Source organism: Pseudochaenichthys georgianus, chromosome 20 (assembly GCF_902827115.2).
Source record: "Pseudochaenichthys georgianus chromosome 20, fPseGeo1.2, whole genome shotgun sequence".
Lineage (NCBI taxonomy): Eukaryota > Metazoa > Chordata > Actinopteri > Perciformes > Channichthyidae > Pseudochaenichthys > Pseudochaenichthys georgianus.
The window spans coordinates 4,492,001-4,509,254 of NC_047522.1; the positions used below are offsets into that span (position 1 = coordinate 4,492,001).

Consider the following 17,254-nt stretch of genomic DNA (forward strand, 5'->3'; position numbering starts at 1 on the left):
CTTTGCAGTTACCTCTGCAATGCTACGTAGCTCTGTGGTCATATAAATGATGAATACAAACTCGTAATAACTTTTCTTTCATTTTTTTAATAAAAGATTTATCTTTTGTTATTTTTACACATTTTAAGGCATCATGCACAAACAAAGTGAGCTAAAGTAAAGGCATTATGCTTACCCTCTACCAATAATGATATGTCCTAACAGTTTAAGATTTTGCAGTTAAAAATAAGTTTGTACAAATATGGCATGTAAGCTGGCATGTCAGTGAATCTCGAGGCAGAACGTCAACTGCTTTCACTGTTTTTGTAAACATGGCTTGGAGCAAAATAGGGCTGAGGAAAAGACAAGAGAAAGGGAAAGCATGCTTCAACGTGGGGATACATTTCCCTGAAAAGCATGCAATGCATCTTAAATCATATTTACAATGCATTATTTTCCTGTGAACAGATTTTTTTTTTTATTAAATTCAATCAATTAAAGTTAAGACGATAAAAAGTATTCCGACAATTACAGACAGACTGACCGACAGAAAGAATGTGTCCATAATGTTCCCCAACACCAACACAGGTCCGATACGTCATCAAATAAAACACTACAAGATTTTTTTAATAAATGAAGAATTGTAGACATACCTCCAAATACTGGGAGTATTGCAACCATAAAAGAACTGAAGGCTGCTTTAAGTTTTTCTGTATTCATTTCATAAAGTTTTGTATGAAATTAACCTGTAACTAGGGCTTCAAATTTTGTTTAAAAAAATCTTGTAGTTTCCACCGTAGACAAAGATCTGGGAGTTGCCGGGTAGCTTTGGCACAGTTGTGTCCAGTTGTGTCCAGTTGTGCTCTTTTGTGGCGATCCGTGTGCGTTATACAATGTTGAAGACCATGGAAAGATACTGTTCATATGAAACCTGGATCCAGCCATCCTGGTCTGTATCGTATCGCCTGAACACGTCGGTCAACCTCTGCGGAACGAAGGGGGGAAATAGTGAGTTTAAATTATCGTTTGCATCTCAATTCCTCCCCAAAGTCTCCAATGCATGAAGTATCATATTACATGTTAAAATCAATATTTGACAACAGTATCATTTTCACATTTCATTAATGTCCTACTATAGTTAACATAGATTCAATACTGGGTGACTAAATATGAAGTGTTTTAGGGTTTTACTCTTTACTTCTGGAGAGAGGCATATTTCTTAACTCAAGGATATCCATTGAAATCTAGGTCTGAGTAGAGAGCCGAAAAAGTGAATGGTTGACACCTCTAGAGCTAGTTTGAAACCTCAGGTGATACTTTATATCCTGGTGAAAGGGAAACTTCTGTATTAATGAAAGGTTATAGTTATGCTTGGCAGCTTCCATTACCACTCTGTGTGAAATCACTGAAACGGAACATAAAGGATCAAGAGGAACTTCAACGGGAGATTTATAATCTAAAAGGGAGGACTGTAATGCGTTTCTTAAGTATGCATAATTAAAACTCCCTTTTGAATCCTTCGAATTGCAGAGCAGCCTCATTGCGTTGCAGGTAGTACACCGACAGACGGCCTATACTTGTGCATATGTGTGGAGAAAATAAATTAATACATCATGTAATAAAGAGTGACATTTGTATTTAATGTGAATGTGTTACCTGTAGTACGATGCAGCACTGGATGAAGTCATCGAAGGCAACCTGTCCCTTCCTCTGGCGGTCGAACTTCTCTATCAGCGTGCAGTAGAACTGTTCTGATAGACGATAACCTGCACACAAGAAAACAAGACATTAACAATGAACCGCATATAGATTGGAACTCATTTGAGTCTGCATTTTAAACACCCACACAGTCCCAACTCCTGCTCCAAACACCCGAGGCCCCTCTGTAATTGCCACCATTAATATGATACATTCTTATTACGGAGCAGTTACCCTCGCTGTAACTGAAATGTATATTCAGCAACGTATTGATTTTGGCTGACTTGTATTTACTGAAGATAAACAAAAGCCTGGAAAAAACAAAGACAAACACAAATCATGGGATATCAAAAATAAAGGACACATTTCTGTTGAATAACTTGTCTTAAACATGATTGTTTTTGCACTCAATCACACATTTGGATTGGTCCCCAACAGTTTGTTCTGCATTGTAAATAGCAAGCTGGAGCTGCAGGTCTGTGTCGTAAAACTACATGAGCGAAATTCCACACTATTTCTTTAATAAACGTTTCCAACGGCATGCTGGTTCACTCAAACGTACACAGAGCTAATAAAAAGACAGAATCTGACCTTTTGACCCCGAGGAAAGACACTCCTAGAGACAGCTTCAGAGCCCTTCACCACATTCACCCCCAAGTAAATATCCCAGCATACTTTGTGTCTCACCAAATCCAGAGAGCGCCTGCTTGAGCTCGTTCTTATCGATGAAGCCCGAGTTGTCCCTGTCGTAGTTCCGGAAGATGTTCTGCCAGTCTGTGATATACTTCCACACGCCGGCAAACTCGTTGAAGCTCACCCCGCCTTTATTTTCCCTGTCGAACATTGCTGTGGGAGAGAATAAGACATTATTCACTCTCTGTCTCTTATAACAATACACAGCAAAGTGCAGTTAGGGCAGATTGTGTCACCAGAAAGCAGAAATAGCACCACATATAGTTTTGAAGAGCTGTCACAGAGCTGAAAAGTGTAATCTGTGGGTCTCACACTTCACTTACTCCTGCCTCATAAAACTACTTTAGAACAGAGAAAACAGCTCCATCGCCTCCACCAGTACTTTACTCCTCACCCTCATACGGTTCAATCCAATTACCTCCCAACAAAGGGAGTGTTATCACGGGGTGTGCTCCTTGCTGGGGGACTATTAAACAATGGCTCTACTGAGTATGGAAGAGTAGGAAGGGGTGGCGATGGGATTAGAGGAATTTACTCTGTAAGTCACACAACAAAAAGGGAACAGTGCATATAAGACCCGGGGAGAGATCATGCTACTTTTAGGCAATAGCATAAGTCTCAGATATATACAAATATATAAAAAACATGTCTATGAAGTGTTTTGCTCCAAATACCAAACAGATCACCCATTCTAGCCATGCCTCATATCTCTCTATTTCACTTCCTGTTTCAAAAGTGCTGATTTGGGGTATAAAGCTTTACAAAAAGAAAAAAAAAATGATTAAAAAAAGGAGGGGGCTGAGCTCATGCGGCACCGGGCAGCTACTGTCCAAACTAAATGCTGCCGTGATGAAAAGCCATATCATGGATTATCAAGGATCTGAAACAGTCTGGAGCTCAAAGGCTTTCTCTCTTGCCGGTTATACCACAAGGTGAGTTCCTTTTTACTTCCTGCTTCTTCACACACATGCTCTCCAGTACAGGTTAGCTCTGAGTGCTAGCGATGCTAATGTAAACACCGACCATATTACGTCCAAAACAGTCGGGCATTGTTTCTGAGAGCAACTTTCTGATTGGGCCGTGGATCCACATTTCCAATATTACGTCATATCGGACGCAAATCTGGATCAGCTCCGTTGTAGCGCCGTTTTTAGAGATTTGGGTACGGAGGAAAAGAGAGAGGGTTTTCTTTTCTGACGCTGCGTGAGTTCCCTGACGCACCGGGGACACATGTTCATGTATAAAAGACATAAACAAGTGCATTTTGCATGATAGGTCCCCTTTAAGATATTTTAAAAGCAATAGCAGAAAATGAGCCAGGATTTTATTGTAAAAAAATGACATCCTCTACATTCAAAACATAGCCTATTGAGATGTGTTGAGGCACAGTCAGCACATGACAACTGTTTTAGGACTGCACACAGATCGATATTTGGAGTGAGAGGGAATTGGCTGCTCCATTTCGAGACAAACTTTCCCTGTTCTTGCTGATGCTCTTTCCTCCCGTTATTAATGTCTGCAGGTTTCCACTACAGCAGCAGTGACTGGAGCCAGAGATAAGTGTGTGTCTGCCTCCAGATTACTCAAACGGTAATGAATGTATCCAGTTGTCATGGAGAGGAGGCAAATAAATAACAAAGAACAACGAGGGGGTTGTGTAGAATTTGGCCGTGTCACGGTCAACGGCTACTTACAGATGATGGAGCGCACCGTCACTGGGTTGAATGGAGTCCATGTGCCTGTGAGACAAACAAAATACAAGGTTAGAAACAACAACACAGTAAGACAGACTAGTGGGTTCGTTAGTATCCAATGTAAGAACAGATATAAAATGACTTCTTGAGATTAAAGACAGAAGATAGGTGATGCAACAGATAATCCAGCCTCACAGGTGAGAATTATGATGGAAAAAAAGGTCATATAAAACGTTTTCAGAAGAGATTTGTAAGATTGCACAAAGACTGACAAGCACAGAAACTGAGAGCAGCTGGTGTTGCCAATATTATCTGACACATGACACCTCTCGGCTAAACTATAGCATAAAAGCAGAGTTTTGATCAGGAACGATCCACAATAAAGTCTCTTCAGACAAATTTAGATAAGTGAAAAGGACATTTAGTAGTAATATTACATCTTAGAATACAAATATATAATAACTTGATATCCAATGGAAGCCAGTGCAAGACTGCAGACATTATGATCCATCTTTAAAGGGGCCCCAATATGATCGTTTTCTGTTTCATATTTGTATTTTGTGCCCGACATGTTTCCATGCTTTTATGTTCAAAAAGCTATTTTCTCCCTCTGTCTGAAACCAGAGCCCAGTCTGCTCTGATTGGTTAGCTGGTTGGCTCTGTTGTGATTGGTCAACGGCTTAGAGCTGTCCCGCCCCTTACGTGCGATGTGTTGAAGTGCTAGCCAATAGAAGTGCGAGTCCTACATATAGATGTCACTATCTTGTGGAAATAAACAATGGAGTCCAATTGAGGCATTTCAGGCATTGGTCTTGTATTGGTTGACACCGTCAGTGAAGAAACAATCATACTGATGGTGCACAGTGGGTCGTGTTCAGTTCCCACAGGAGACACACACACTGATAATGCAGCCCAGATGTCAAAAACACATATAGGAGAGAGTGAGATATGAATCTAATCTCACCAGGCAGTTTAAATCCAGTGACATCCTAAAATCTTATCACAACAGAAATAAAACGCAAGTGGAAGTTATTAAAAACAAATTACTCAAAAGCAGTTTGCCACATTGTATGTCTTTTTTTTTACGCATGGGGAAAACTCTTTAATCTTGTGAATGTGAATATAGTGTCATTTATATGACCAGGAAAAGACTGACTGGGCGTTAGCTCTGCAGGGTTTTATACTTTATAGCTTTCTCGTCACACTCTCAAGACGCTGAGATTTATCTAGCCGTCGGGATCCTTGCTGACTCACCATCTCACTTTATTACAGAGGCCCGACAGTTCAGAAGCAGAAATAAAGACTAGTGAGGAAGCAGGGAAGACACAAGAGGAGAGAACAATACAGAGAAGACAGAGGAGAGATGGCAAAGGCAACAAAAGAGAAGACACCAGGAGACGGGAAGGAGCACAAAAGACAAAAACATTGAAAAGCTTTGCCGTTTAGTTTCTGTTGCAGTTACCTGAACACTTCAGTCTACTTCTGCTGACCTGAGATTCATCACTAAAACTCTATCTGCAAACCCCCCGAAACAACGGCAGACTTTTAGATTCTTATTCTCACTGTGTGGCTTTTAGGGCCATGTTTTGGCCAGAATCTGGGCTTAGGATACGTATCAAATTGTTAGGAATCAATATATTGCCATACATTGCGATATGATTGGCTTTTTTAAATCCCCTCAAAAAGTCTGTAAAAGTGCCCAAATAAATTATAAAAAGAGGCAGGAATGGCTTTAAGACGCCTCAGGATTTTACGATGCTAAATATATACTCCAGATTTTGTATTTGAATGTTCAAAGAAGGCACTCAACATTTCTTTCCTCTTCCTGGGTTTTGTTTTATTGATGAGCGAGGCTGTCTGGGACCGGGCCCCAAGGCTCACACTGATGCTGGGGATGGGCCAAAATCTATATTCCTATCCTCTATTGGAGTGGGGATCTAAAGCAACACAAATGAAGTATTAGAAGTGCAGTCTGATGAAAACCTCACGTCTCCCACAAGTTCTTTTTATCTTTACCATTTTCTGACCAAATGAAAACAAAAAAAGTTTTTTAGAAACTACACAGTAACTATGGAATGAGTTTCATGAATTTTAAATGTCTTCTCATTTGGGATGCATTATTAGTTAGGTCTATAAACACAGCTTTAATGGCATAAACTTTGCCAGACAATAGTGCTGCATTCAGGTGTATTTTATTAATGTGTCTGGTACTTGGTTAATGACCGAATAACTGCAAAACCAATGATATGCCCACCGGACCTAGTTTTGCTTTTTGTTTAATGCTAATTAGCCAGTGTTAGCACACAGAGTGCAACACAAGGTAACATGAGCATGTTTTTCTACTGCAAATGCTTGTTACTTATTAGCATGTGTACTTTAATAAAGTCAGTTATAAGATAATATCCATCAAAGTCTGGCTGATTAATGAGTCTATTTCTGCTTTACTGGCGTCTGACCAAACATTTACAGATTCAAATCAGATCTGTAACAATACCCACAGATTAAACAGATAAAGATACAGAGACATCTGAATACATGTTGCTCTAGCATTAGCACCACCAGCAAAATGACCAAAGGCAGAGCACGCACACACACACACACACACACACACACACACACACACACACACACACACACACACACACACACACACACACACACACACACACACACACACACACACACACACACACACACACACACACACAGCTGTGAGGTCACCAATGTATGCCAGACAGAATGCGGCTGCCCAGTGTGAGGTGGTCGTACTGGTTGAGATGTGTGTTTGCATTTGCAAACTGGCACAATACACCCTCTGTCCCGTCCACACACTGCGCTCTCTCACTGGGGGTGAGGTTGAGAGAGAGAAGTGAGAGGGAGGAGGGGAGAGAGGGAATATAGGAGGTGAGGAGAGAGGGTGGCTGCTGGAAAAACAGGGTGGACGGACCGCAGCGTATATTAATACATATATAACGGCTGTGCTGGAGCTCAGTGACACACTTGTACACACACGCTTGACTTTAAACACAAACACATAGTACACACAGTAGATTCTCAGACTTTTCCCAAGGTAACGGTTTGACTTTCAGATGAAAAAGAAAATTAATGAATTATACTTTACAATAATGAACTTTAAGGTAGGATGAATCCAGGGACGTGCATCATCTTTACCAAATCAAATCACCTTGTCTTTCTGGTGCTGACATTTATATTTGGACAAAGTGGGAGGAAAAATGATGTCCAGAATCACCTGTTCACTCATGTGTCATACCTCTTAGGAATAGTAACTAACCAATTGGATCAGTCAGCTATAGTCATTCTCAGTTTGTGTTTGATGCACAGCATGTCATGTGTGAGACAAACCAACAGGATGGGATCGTGACTCTAGTCACTAATAAACAGTGCCTCAGGCTGTAAGAAAACAAAAACAGTGGAAACCACAGTTAGTGAATGGATGAATCCTCTATTAACTATAACAGACATAAGCCGGTTGCTTGCTATTAAATACCAACCAACTATGTGCAATATGTGCTATTTGTGCAATATATATATGCCATCAATAACTGTGCAATATATACCTGGCTGCTAAATCCTGAGAACTGTTACAGGATGTGTATTTTCTAAATTGTGTAACTTTTTATTTTATTCAATTTTGTATTATATAGTAACTTTTTTTATGCATGCAACATATGTAACATCATTAAGCTGTCTTTGGCTCTTTTTCTGCTGTAACAACGTAGATTTCCCCTCTGTGGGACTAAAGGTATTCTGATTCTGAGGTCTGAGAATTGAGAACGGGAATATTGAAATAGGCTATAAGGGCTGCAAGATTTGAAAAAAACAAACATATATACTGTTATTGCAATGACAATTCGATACATTAGAGAGAATGTCAATTTATAAAACATTATTCACATATTAAAAGGATGAGGGGGAGTTTAGGACGATCTGTACAAAACAAGGATTTGTAGTCTGTAAACATCCTAAACCAAGCTGGGACTTCTGTGCAGCTTCACAATACCTCATTCAGATATTTTTACAAATTTTGCCAACACCAAATATAGCTCTTACTGCAATTTGAATATTGCAATTTGTATCATATCCCATTAATTATGCAGCCTTACCAGCCATCAAAAATAAATGCCCACTGCCATTTACCTCAACTGCAGTGTAACCAAGCTCTACAAAAAGCTACAAATGTAGATGTGTAAAGGGAAGGGTAGTTAAATGAGTCTTGCTATTCAGCCAACTCTGCATTCTGCCCTGCAAGCCTGTGCTCTCTCAATCGTATAAACAATTTGAGTGGCTATTACCGCTCCTACACACTGAATACATAACTCAAGGAGGAGTATAAATCTGTGTGCGCAGGAGAGTGGGAGAGCATGACGGAAAGTCGGTATGATGTCTACTCACTGCTGAGCGGAGGGAACTCTATATTTATATCAAATGGCACGGATACAAGACGGCCATATTAGTGTCTCAACAGGGGTTATATTGTCACACCCAAACGGACTGATGGAGGGATGAGTGAGGGAGGAGAGACATAAGAGAGCTTATGCTAACTAAGGTAGCATAAGCAAGGAAAAGGGAGAGAAAGTAGGAAAAAGGGAGGACAAACGGAAAAGGGGACACAGCAGGAAATAAGTACGTGAGACTGAGAGGAGAGGACGAATGCTGTATCTACGTCTCACGTAGAGTAGTCATGTCATTTTGTTGGTTTGTGATTAACACAAGTCACATTTGTATCCACCACGGGCAATGCCATGCTTGTACGACTACTCTGTTAGAAATGGTGGACTCATGTTGACAGAGAACAGAGAGCCTCAAAAGCATCAAAAACACTTAAAAACAGACGAGTCAAAAACGATTGAAAATAACCCGCGGGGAAAACTGAACAGCGGGCAGAAACGTGAAAGGGGGAGCTGACAGATTTCACAAGTGTAAAAAGTCAAGTACTCAAGAGATGAGATAAGAATAAGAGAGATCGTGTGGTGCAGAAAGCAGAGAGGATGGAGGAGTGTAAAGTGCAACATCCCCAACAAGCCTGCCTCCCTCACACTGTGCTCTCCTGAGGGAGGAGGGGGGAAAGAGGGGGAGGAGAATAGAAGAGATAAATGATATAGACAGAGGTCAAGGGGGACAACAGCAGGATGGGAAACAAAGCTCGTTTCAGAGAGCGGCAGAAATTAGTCCTAAAACCTGGAAACAAGTTAGTATTTTAACACTTCCGGTTCACTCAAGTTATTTTTCGTTTGTCGTTAGATGCCTAAAATAAAATCTGCAGTTAGCACAAGCTTTCAAGATTTTTTTCAGGTTTTGATCTGCAGCATAAATGCATCAGTTAATACCCCACTCATGAGTGTCCAAGTGTCTATGTGTCGTAAAAGATCCGTTGCTAACAAGTGACTAAATGAGACAACTAGCACGCAAAAACATTAGCCGCTTTAGCTTAGCGGTGGGGACGCATGCTATATTGATGTTTGTTTATAGCCTAGCGTTAGCGTTTTTACATCAGGTGATTGCATTTACGCGATGTGTAAGTATCAATCATACATATGTTTTTGCCACAGAGCTCTTTTTATCCCCAAATTCTTTTTTTTGAGGGAGTCCTTGTGATGCTAGCTTCAGGGTCCACCTAAAAAAAAATACGTCACCGCTGCACCACTCTACTGTGTGAGGTAAATGAAAGCAGTATACTATTTGCAGGGTCTGTGGAGCCCTGGCAGACGTGCGGACAGTGACAGGGTTGGTGGCTTCAGCGGGGACAGGATGCAGTGATGTGTGTGTTCAGCTTCAGTGGCTCAGTTTCATGTCACAGTGAGAATAATGAACCGGCGCAATCTGGACCGGGAAACCTGCCGTTCTCTCCCACGTACACAGCGAGGCGCACAACACTGGGAAAAAACAACGCAAAGCCTGTTCAGTACTGACCCTTGGCTGTAAATGCAGACAAAACACTCGAGATAATCAAACTTGCTCATGCATGCATACACAAACACACACTCACACACTAATCAGTATGCTGAACCAGAGCCACTGCGCAGCCTGATAACAGCTTCTCTCACGGCTGCTGGCTTCAACACTTTTTTTTTACTCTGTAGTGCCCAGAAAAAAGAACCTTCTGGGGAGAGTCATCTGCTCAGAAGTCTTTGAAAAGCCATCAGCTCAAAAGGAATTATATAACAAGAGGAAAAACTACACCTGTGCTTTAATTTCTACAAAGCTCCGAAATGTATCATTACCATATTTCAACCCATCTGTTTCGATGCGAGGAAGGTCAAGACGGAGGCGATGCTGCTGATGCAGTGTTGTGTGTGGGCAGGATGAAAACAGACATTTGATCAGCCTGTTACTTTCCTCACTCTGTGAAAGTGTAACACCGGCAGGATTTGAGTAGAGAAGATGACCGGGTATCATTAATTCAACACTTCTCCCCAAACAGCCTTGCTGAATCACAAGTATCCCTCTTTCCGCTGCTCAGAGGGCCCTGGTGGGAGCTGAACCCTTAATCCTGTTTGAATCCTCCTCCTCCAGCTGAGCTACACACACAGGAACAGAGATCGAACTTCCATCACAGGCGGCTGTAATTCTCATGTTCTCCCCACTCCCTCTTCATGCTGATTATTTCCTCGGATCAACTCCCAGTCCGCAGCACAGAAAACACTTCTCGCTGAGTCACAAGATTTTTTTTTTTTTTTAAATTGACAGATCACTATCTCGACTCGTACCAATCAAGCTTTCGGTTCTCACACAGTACATACACAGTTTAAAATGCAGGATTTCGGGAAGATCACCACGCAAATGAAAGCTTGGTGTTTCCACTACCGTTATGCAAAAATGCAGCTGCACGTCTCCTGACACATATCATGGCATCACATCACCCCAGTCCTCAAAGACCTGCACTGGCTTCCTGTCTCCCATCGCATCAACTACAAAGTGCTGGTCCTTACCTACAAAGCACTCCACCATCTGGCCCCCCCTTATCTCACAAACCTTCTCACTCCTTATCAACCCCCACGGTCCCTCAGATCCACCGCAGCCGGACTCCTATCCACTCCCACATCCACACTCTGCAGCTTTGGGGACAGAGCCTTCTCAGTGGCAGCTCCTAGGCTCTGGAACTCCCTCCCCCAAGATCTCCGTGACTCTGAGTCCCTCACAGTCTTTCAGACCCGCCTCAAAACACATCTTTTCAACTCTGTCTACCCATAAGCCCCCCCCCCCCCTCTCAATCAACTTCCTCTTGACTGCCTTTTTATTTTACTATACTTACTTGTTTGCCTGTCCTTGTTTGTCTACCCTCCCTCATACTGTAAAGCATCTTTGAGTTGTGTATCATTTGAAACGAAATTAGTGGATATTGACGCCCATTCATCAGTCGGATAACTATTATTCAAGAGGGCGCAACAAGATGCACCTCAAATGGAAAAACAATGTAGAAAACGTAATGGAAATATGCCATATGGGTGTGTTTCATGTAAGAATGTGAGGAAGGTTACATCAGAACTGTGTAAAGCGATAAGGAGAATGCCTTTTTCTACATTTTAAAAAGATAATCAGCCACTTTAATGTAGATTTGGGATTTGTGTTGATGGCGGTAATCGGAGAAATCGTCAGTGCTTGCCATATTGACTTATTGGTACTTTCTTCCACAAGCAGTGTCATTTATCCTGACAGCGACATCACAGCATTGAGTCGGCGGTCTTCTCAGGGACACTGAGCTACAGTGATGTATTCTCTTAGAAGCTGATCAACTTTCCACCTCTGCTATCCTGAGACAAAAATAAAACTCCCATTCATTTTAACAGAGTTCACCAGACAAACCTGGGATACAAATAAAATCACAATCCATTTCTCTCCTTAGGCGTGGCAGCTGCTTAAATCAAAGAATGACAGAGAGCAATGGTGTGTAGCGAGGAGACGAGAGGGATGGAGGAATAAAGAAGACAGAAGAAAGTGGAAATAGAGTGGGAGACGGAGCAGAAATGATCAGAAATAAGGAGAAGGAAACAAAAAGAGGGAGTGGCACCACTGATCCATACCATTCGATAAGGCCTGCTGAAGCTCTGAGTCTGATATCGTTCCACTCCGGTCCTTGTCCACCCTGGGGAAGAAAGCAAAGATTAGATACCGGTGTATTAACTACTTCACACACCCACACACAATAGCAGCGAACATAAACACTCGCCGATGGAAACGTTATCCTCCTGAGTGTGTGCTTGCCTGTCAACAGCCCACTGAGAATGAATAGAGCTCACTGATTGGGACACACAAGGCAGCTTGTACACTCGTGGATCCCCTGGGACCTGTGTGTGTGTGTGTGTGTGTGTGTGTGTGTGTGTGTGTGTGTGTGTGTGTGTGTGTGTGTGTGTGTGTGTGTGTGTGTGTGTGTGTGTGTGTGTGTGTGTGTGTGTGTGTGTGTGTGTGTGTGTGTGTGTGTGTGTGTGTGTGTGTGTGTGTGTGTGTGTGTGTGTGTGTGTGTGTGTGTGTGTGTGTGTGTGTGTGTGTGTGTGTGTGTGTGTGTGTGTGTGTGTGTGTGTGTCATGAGACAGCAAAAAGTGAAGCTGAATGTTGGCAACTGAGGGGAATGCTAAAGTGCTACCAGCAGACAGAATGCAATTATCTCAGACAATCTTACATATTTTTTAAAGAAGGAAACCAAAAGTAAAACAGTTTGATGGTTCAGATGGGCGAGCTGAAACATTATATAAAAATAGTGTACGAGTTAACATAGTCTTAAACACTTTCATTTGGGCTTTGGGACATTATGATTTATTATACGACTCATTTCAGTCTGACATTTTATAGACCAACCAGTAATGAAAACCAATAGTGGCCGTTTATTTAATAGGGCTACAATACACCTAAAGATTATCTTCATTGTTGAGTAGTCCTTAATGTATGTTTCTTTTCAAATAATGTATACAAAGATTCATTAGAAAAGGGGAAGTCAGACTTAAAATCAAAGTCATTCAGTTTACAGTTACCGATAACACTTTACAATACGTTATAGAGGCTAGAACCAGAACATTACACTATTATCCAAAGCGACTTACATACTCAATACTGTGGACAATCCCCACAGGAGCAATTTGGGGTGAAGCGTCTCAGGGACACAACGACATGCTGACTGCAGTGGGGTTTGAACCTGTGCTCCCTTGATCCGAACACCATCGCTCTAGCCACTGCCTCCTCAGAACATGTTTGGCATTTCTGCAAGATAAATGACTTCAATGACTCATTTATTATCACAGAGATCATTTTTTATTCTGTGTCAGTATTTAAAGGCAGAACTGAAAAGGGGCTTAAGTGTACAACTAAATATATTCCAGGGAGGGGCTGAAGAAAATCCAACAGATGACGGCAAAGCCACACTTAAGTGTCTAAAGGAAGGTTAGAGGAACATATGAGTAGGCTGTGAGGGTGTGGAAAAATCTGAGAGGCTTCTATTTGTAGTCTCCATTGTCTCAAAAGGATCATTAAACACCTCTTATCCATGAGTTGAATGAAAGCAAATAAACATGTAGATTAGTGAGATGATGCAATGTTGTGTATACATTTCAATAACCTCCAGGAGTTTAGTGTATCTGCTTGCGTTTGATCAGTCAGAATAGAGCTTTAAAAAGTGTTCTGAACATCCAGGAATGAGCCAGCATGAGGGAAACCCTTCAGTTAAAACATGTATGACGAAGATATAAGAAAACTGTAAGAGCATCTAGTTTCAAAAATGAACAACAGCTACATTACTTTTGAAATATGTGTGTCTTTAAGTGTTAAACCATGTCCCTTAGTACACGAAAGTTAGCTATTAAGATACACTTTCAAAACTCATAGAACAGAGTAACAACTGTGACTATTGTGTCATAAATAACAAGGTTCAAGGTTCTTTATTTAGTCTGACGAACATAGCTAGTGTAGTTATGCCGATGGAAATCTTGTGTCGCAGCAGGCTGTAACAGGCCTTGAAGTTATGAAACGTAGCTCAGTCAAACTTCCAGTGACTCAGTTGGTCCTCAGCAAGCTGCCTGGCCCAACCTGACACACACACACACACACCAAATACCAGCAGAGAAGAAGAAGGCAGAGGGGGATGGGGAACCCCGGCCGACAAAATAAGACCTCAGACCCGGCCCAGCGCTGACTTTGTGGGCTGGGTTTCCGCTGCCAGCTGTGATTCTTTACATGCGGTTATATATCTCCATGTCTCTACAGTGATGTGTACTCCTCGCTTTACTTTCCATACTTAAATAAAGAAAAACAAACACAAGGTGACCTGACTGCTCTCCTCAGGGAGAAAAACAGCTCCAAACATGCCTCCATAAATGAGAGCTTTGTCACGCTGAAGGTGAGGAGTGGTTGGGTTGGTGAAGGCAGTGGGGGTACCCTGCCTTTACCAACCACTGATTGATTAACTCAAAGAAGTATGTGTACTATGTAGAATAAGCTCTCCCCTTCTCTCCCTCCCATCCAGCCTGAGGTGAAGTAACCTCGCCAGACTTAACGTAAGAGACCCTAAAAAGTGAAACATCATTAAATCTCCCTCGTGCCGGGAAGCACAGACATCTGGTGTGTCCATCTTCACGCTGTCAGACACAGAACTTGTAGGTGAAACAGCAGGAGGACATCAAACACCATGGCTCAGATTTTGCCATGTTTCACTGTTTCCAATTGAGCAACCACGTTGGAATAAGGCTCGCGAACAAAGCTCGCCCTACTTTCCACATTTTAAACGATGTCATTCTGGCTCACACAGCGGAGAAAATTAAAGCCGCATTTGCAAACCCTTCCAGGGAAATCCTGCTGTACACCAGTCAGTTTCCATTGCTACTTTTTGTAATAACGTTTTTGATCCATGTGGATTAAATAATGAGTCTGTTTTCAGGTAAGACAGTGATATACTTTACTGTACTTTCAATTCATTCTAGACAAGCCACATGTTCTTCCTACATGTTGTAATCTGTTACTAACAAGTGTGAATATGCTGTCATTTCAAAAATGATCAGTATTCATCAAGCAGTATTAGACAATGTGTTTTACCTGCATAGCAACCATAGACTGTATATATAAAGACAGCAAACAAATCTGTGTTGTGATCTAAATCCAACTGAAGTTGTTTTTGACACTTGAAGCGTTGGGTATAGACCATAGGTATAGACATACCAACGTCACTCATTCAAAAGCAAGTACAAAAGGAGTGAATGACTACCTCATGATTCATAAAGTGGCAAGTCATGGAGTTTAATACATTTAAAAATAGACAACATTTAGATGACAAATACAGCACGACTACAGTCTACATTGAAACCCACAGAGATTGAATGACTCTTGTTTGTCCCACTGTCATTATGATTAGAAAGAATAAGGGAGTTCAAAAGTAAGGCTTCAACTAAATGGATACTAGAAGACGGTGCAACAGTTGGACGGTGAGTCATACATTGCTGAATGTGTGTGTGTTTCTGTGTGTGTGTGACACAGAGATGAGAGTAGTCCTCCCACTTCAACTATGCTCTATTGACTCTGGTCACATGACTGAGGGAACTCCAGCACCGCTCTGATGGATATTTTCCAGGAGGCAGCAGATGAGGCTGTAAAATGCCTGTCATGTGAGAGGTGACTTGTGTTTGTTCACATTATCTTATACATATATGGCGTAAAGCGATGTCATGTTAGGTCCTGTTTGCGTGCCTGTGAATTCAAGATTAGGAATGTAAGAGAGTTGTTAAAAGATATGAGACAAAATGTGTATGCAACCTGATTTCTCAGAGGTTTTGAGCCATACATTAATCATTTGTTACGGCTGCTACAAACCTTGCAATGCATGCAATCTCAATGTTGTGAGAAGCAAAGCAGCAGAAAACTGCAGTATTACATAACTCTATAGCTTACTATTACCAGGGGTCATAGCATATCAAGTATTTCCCTCTCTGCCTACTACTGCGACCTTCTCAGCTGCTGACACACTTTTGACTCAGGCTGTAGTGAAATTGATGCATTTCAGTGCCACTGATACTGTTACATCAGCTCAAGAAAAAATAATATATAGTATGGTTATGTATTGTGTGAGAGCTTTCCACTCTCTGTATGGCAGCCTCCCATAAAAAGTGCCGTCATAAAGACACACAACTGTCAGAATATTTGAGGAAACCCCATCTTGAGAGGATTTGATTTTACTGCTGCAGATATGGTGCAGACACATGCAGTTCAAAGACCCATTCATGAAATATTCTCTCACATCTGTATGTATAAATGGATATACTCAAATTTTATTTAGCTGGAAGAACCCAGAAGAAAGGATTTCAAGGACTCCTGGAGGTCTTTGAACCCCAGTTTGCCAACTCGCCTTGCTGTAGGAGACAGCTCACTGATTGCCTGGCACTTCCTTAAAAGTCGATTATAAAGCTCTGTGACACTGACACACAAGCGGGGTGATAGCTATATGAGCTATGTGTTGTAGCTACACTGTGCATGTTATGACCAGGAACTGAAGGGTAGCCTGAGACCTCACAAAACACTCATTTGAATGCGGTGCAAAAATAGTTATAAGGACATTGGAGCTTTGAATTAAAGATTTCCCTCCAGCGCTCCTCTCTTCCTCTCCGCGCCACACGACAGCGGTTCTCACTGCGGGGCTGAGTGAGAGGCGGTCGGACAAACCCGCTTTCCCCCACTCACCTCTGGAAGATATTCCACAGAAAAGTCTGGTCCGGAGGCGCGTTGACTTGCGGCGCAGCTCGGTACGGACTGTTGTACGCCATTTCAATGGGATTGCTCTGCTAAAATTGAGCAACGAACGCCAACAGAGTGTGTTTCCTTCTGCTGTAGTTTCTTCTGTGAGCCGCTTCAATCAGGCTCCACCACCCGACGTTCACTGCCAGAGGAGTGGCCAATCACTCACCACTACCCATAAGGAGGTTGACGTCACGCTTTCCTCTGCATTTAACTGGGTAAAAATAGAAACTGTAATATTTACAAAAACTAAAATTACACATAACTTATATTTCTACTTGCCCAAATCAATTCAATAAATGTATTTTTAAATACTTGGTACATGCATGGAACATCACCCAAGTTAAATGCCAATGCTATATGTCAATGTCACTGTGTGAATGAGACATTTACAGACATATGAGAAAATTGTGTTGTAAAAACGAATGCGTTCACTTTATTTATTTTCATAATAAGCATAATAC

The 17,254-nt window shown here is 41.6% G+C and overlaps 1 protein-coding gene across 2 annotated transcripts; it reads right to left on the reverse strand.

Annotated features, from left to right (window-relative positions):
- Positions 1-67: 67 nt before the first annotated feature.
- pdcd6 (programmed cell death 6) lies at positions 68-16,942 on the reverse strand. Of its 2 annotated transcripts, none has more exons than XM_034109078.2 (6): positions 16,737-16,942; positions 12,107-12,168; positions 4,065-4,109; positions 2,365-2,523; positions 1,636-1,745; positions 68-964 (listed from the first exon to the last, which is right to left on the reverse strand). In XM_034109078.2, the coding sequence occupies exons 1-6, from the start codon at positions 16,817-16,819 to the stop codon at positions 866-868; spliced, it is 558 nt and encodes a 185-aa protein (XP_033964969.1). In that variant the 5' UTR covers positions 16,820-16,942; the 3' UTR covers positions 68-865. The 2 variants fall into 2 exon arrangements, with proteins under 2 accessions (XP_033964969.1, XP_071062982.1); XM_071206881.1 differs by lacking the exon at positions 16,737-16,942 and adding an exon at positions 13,121-13,203.
- Between the last annotated feature and the right edge of the window lie 312 nt (positions 16,943-17,254).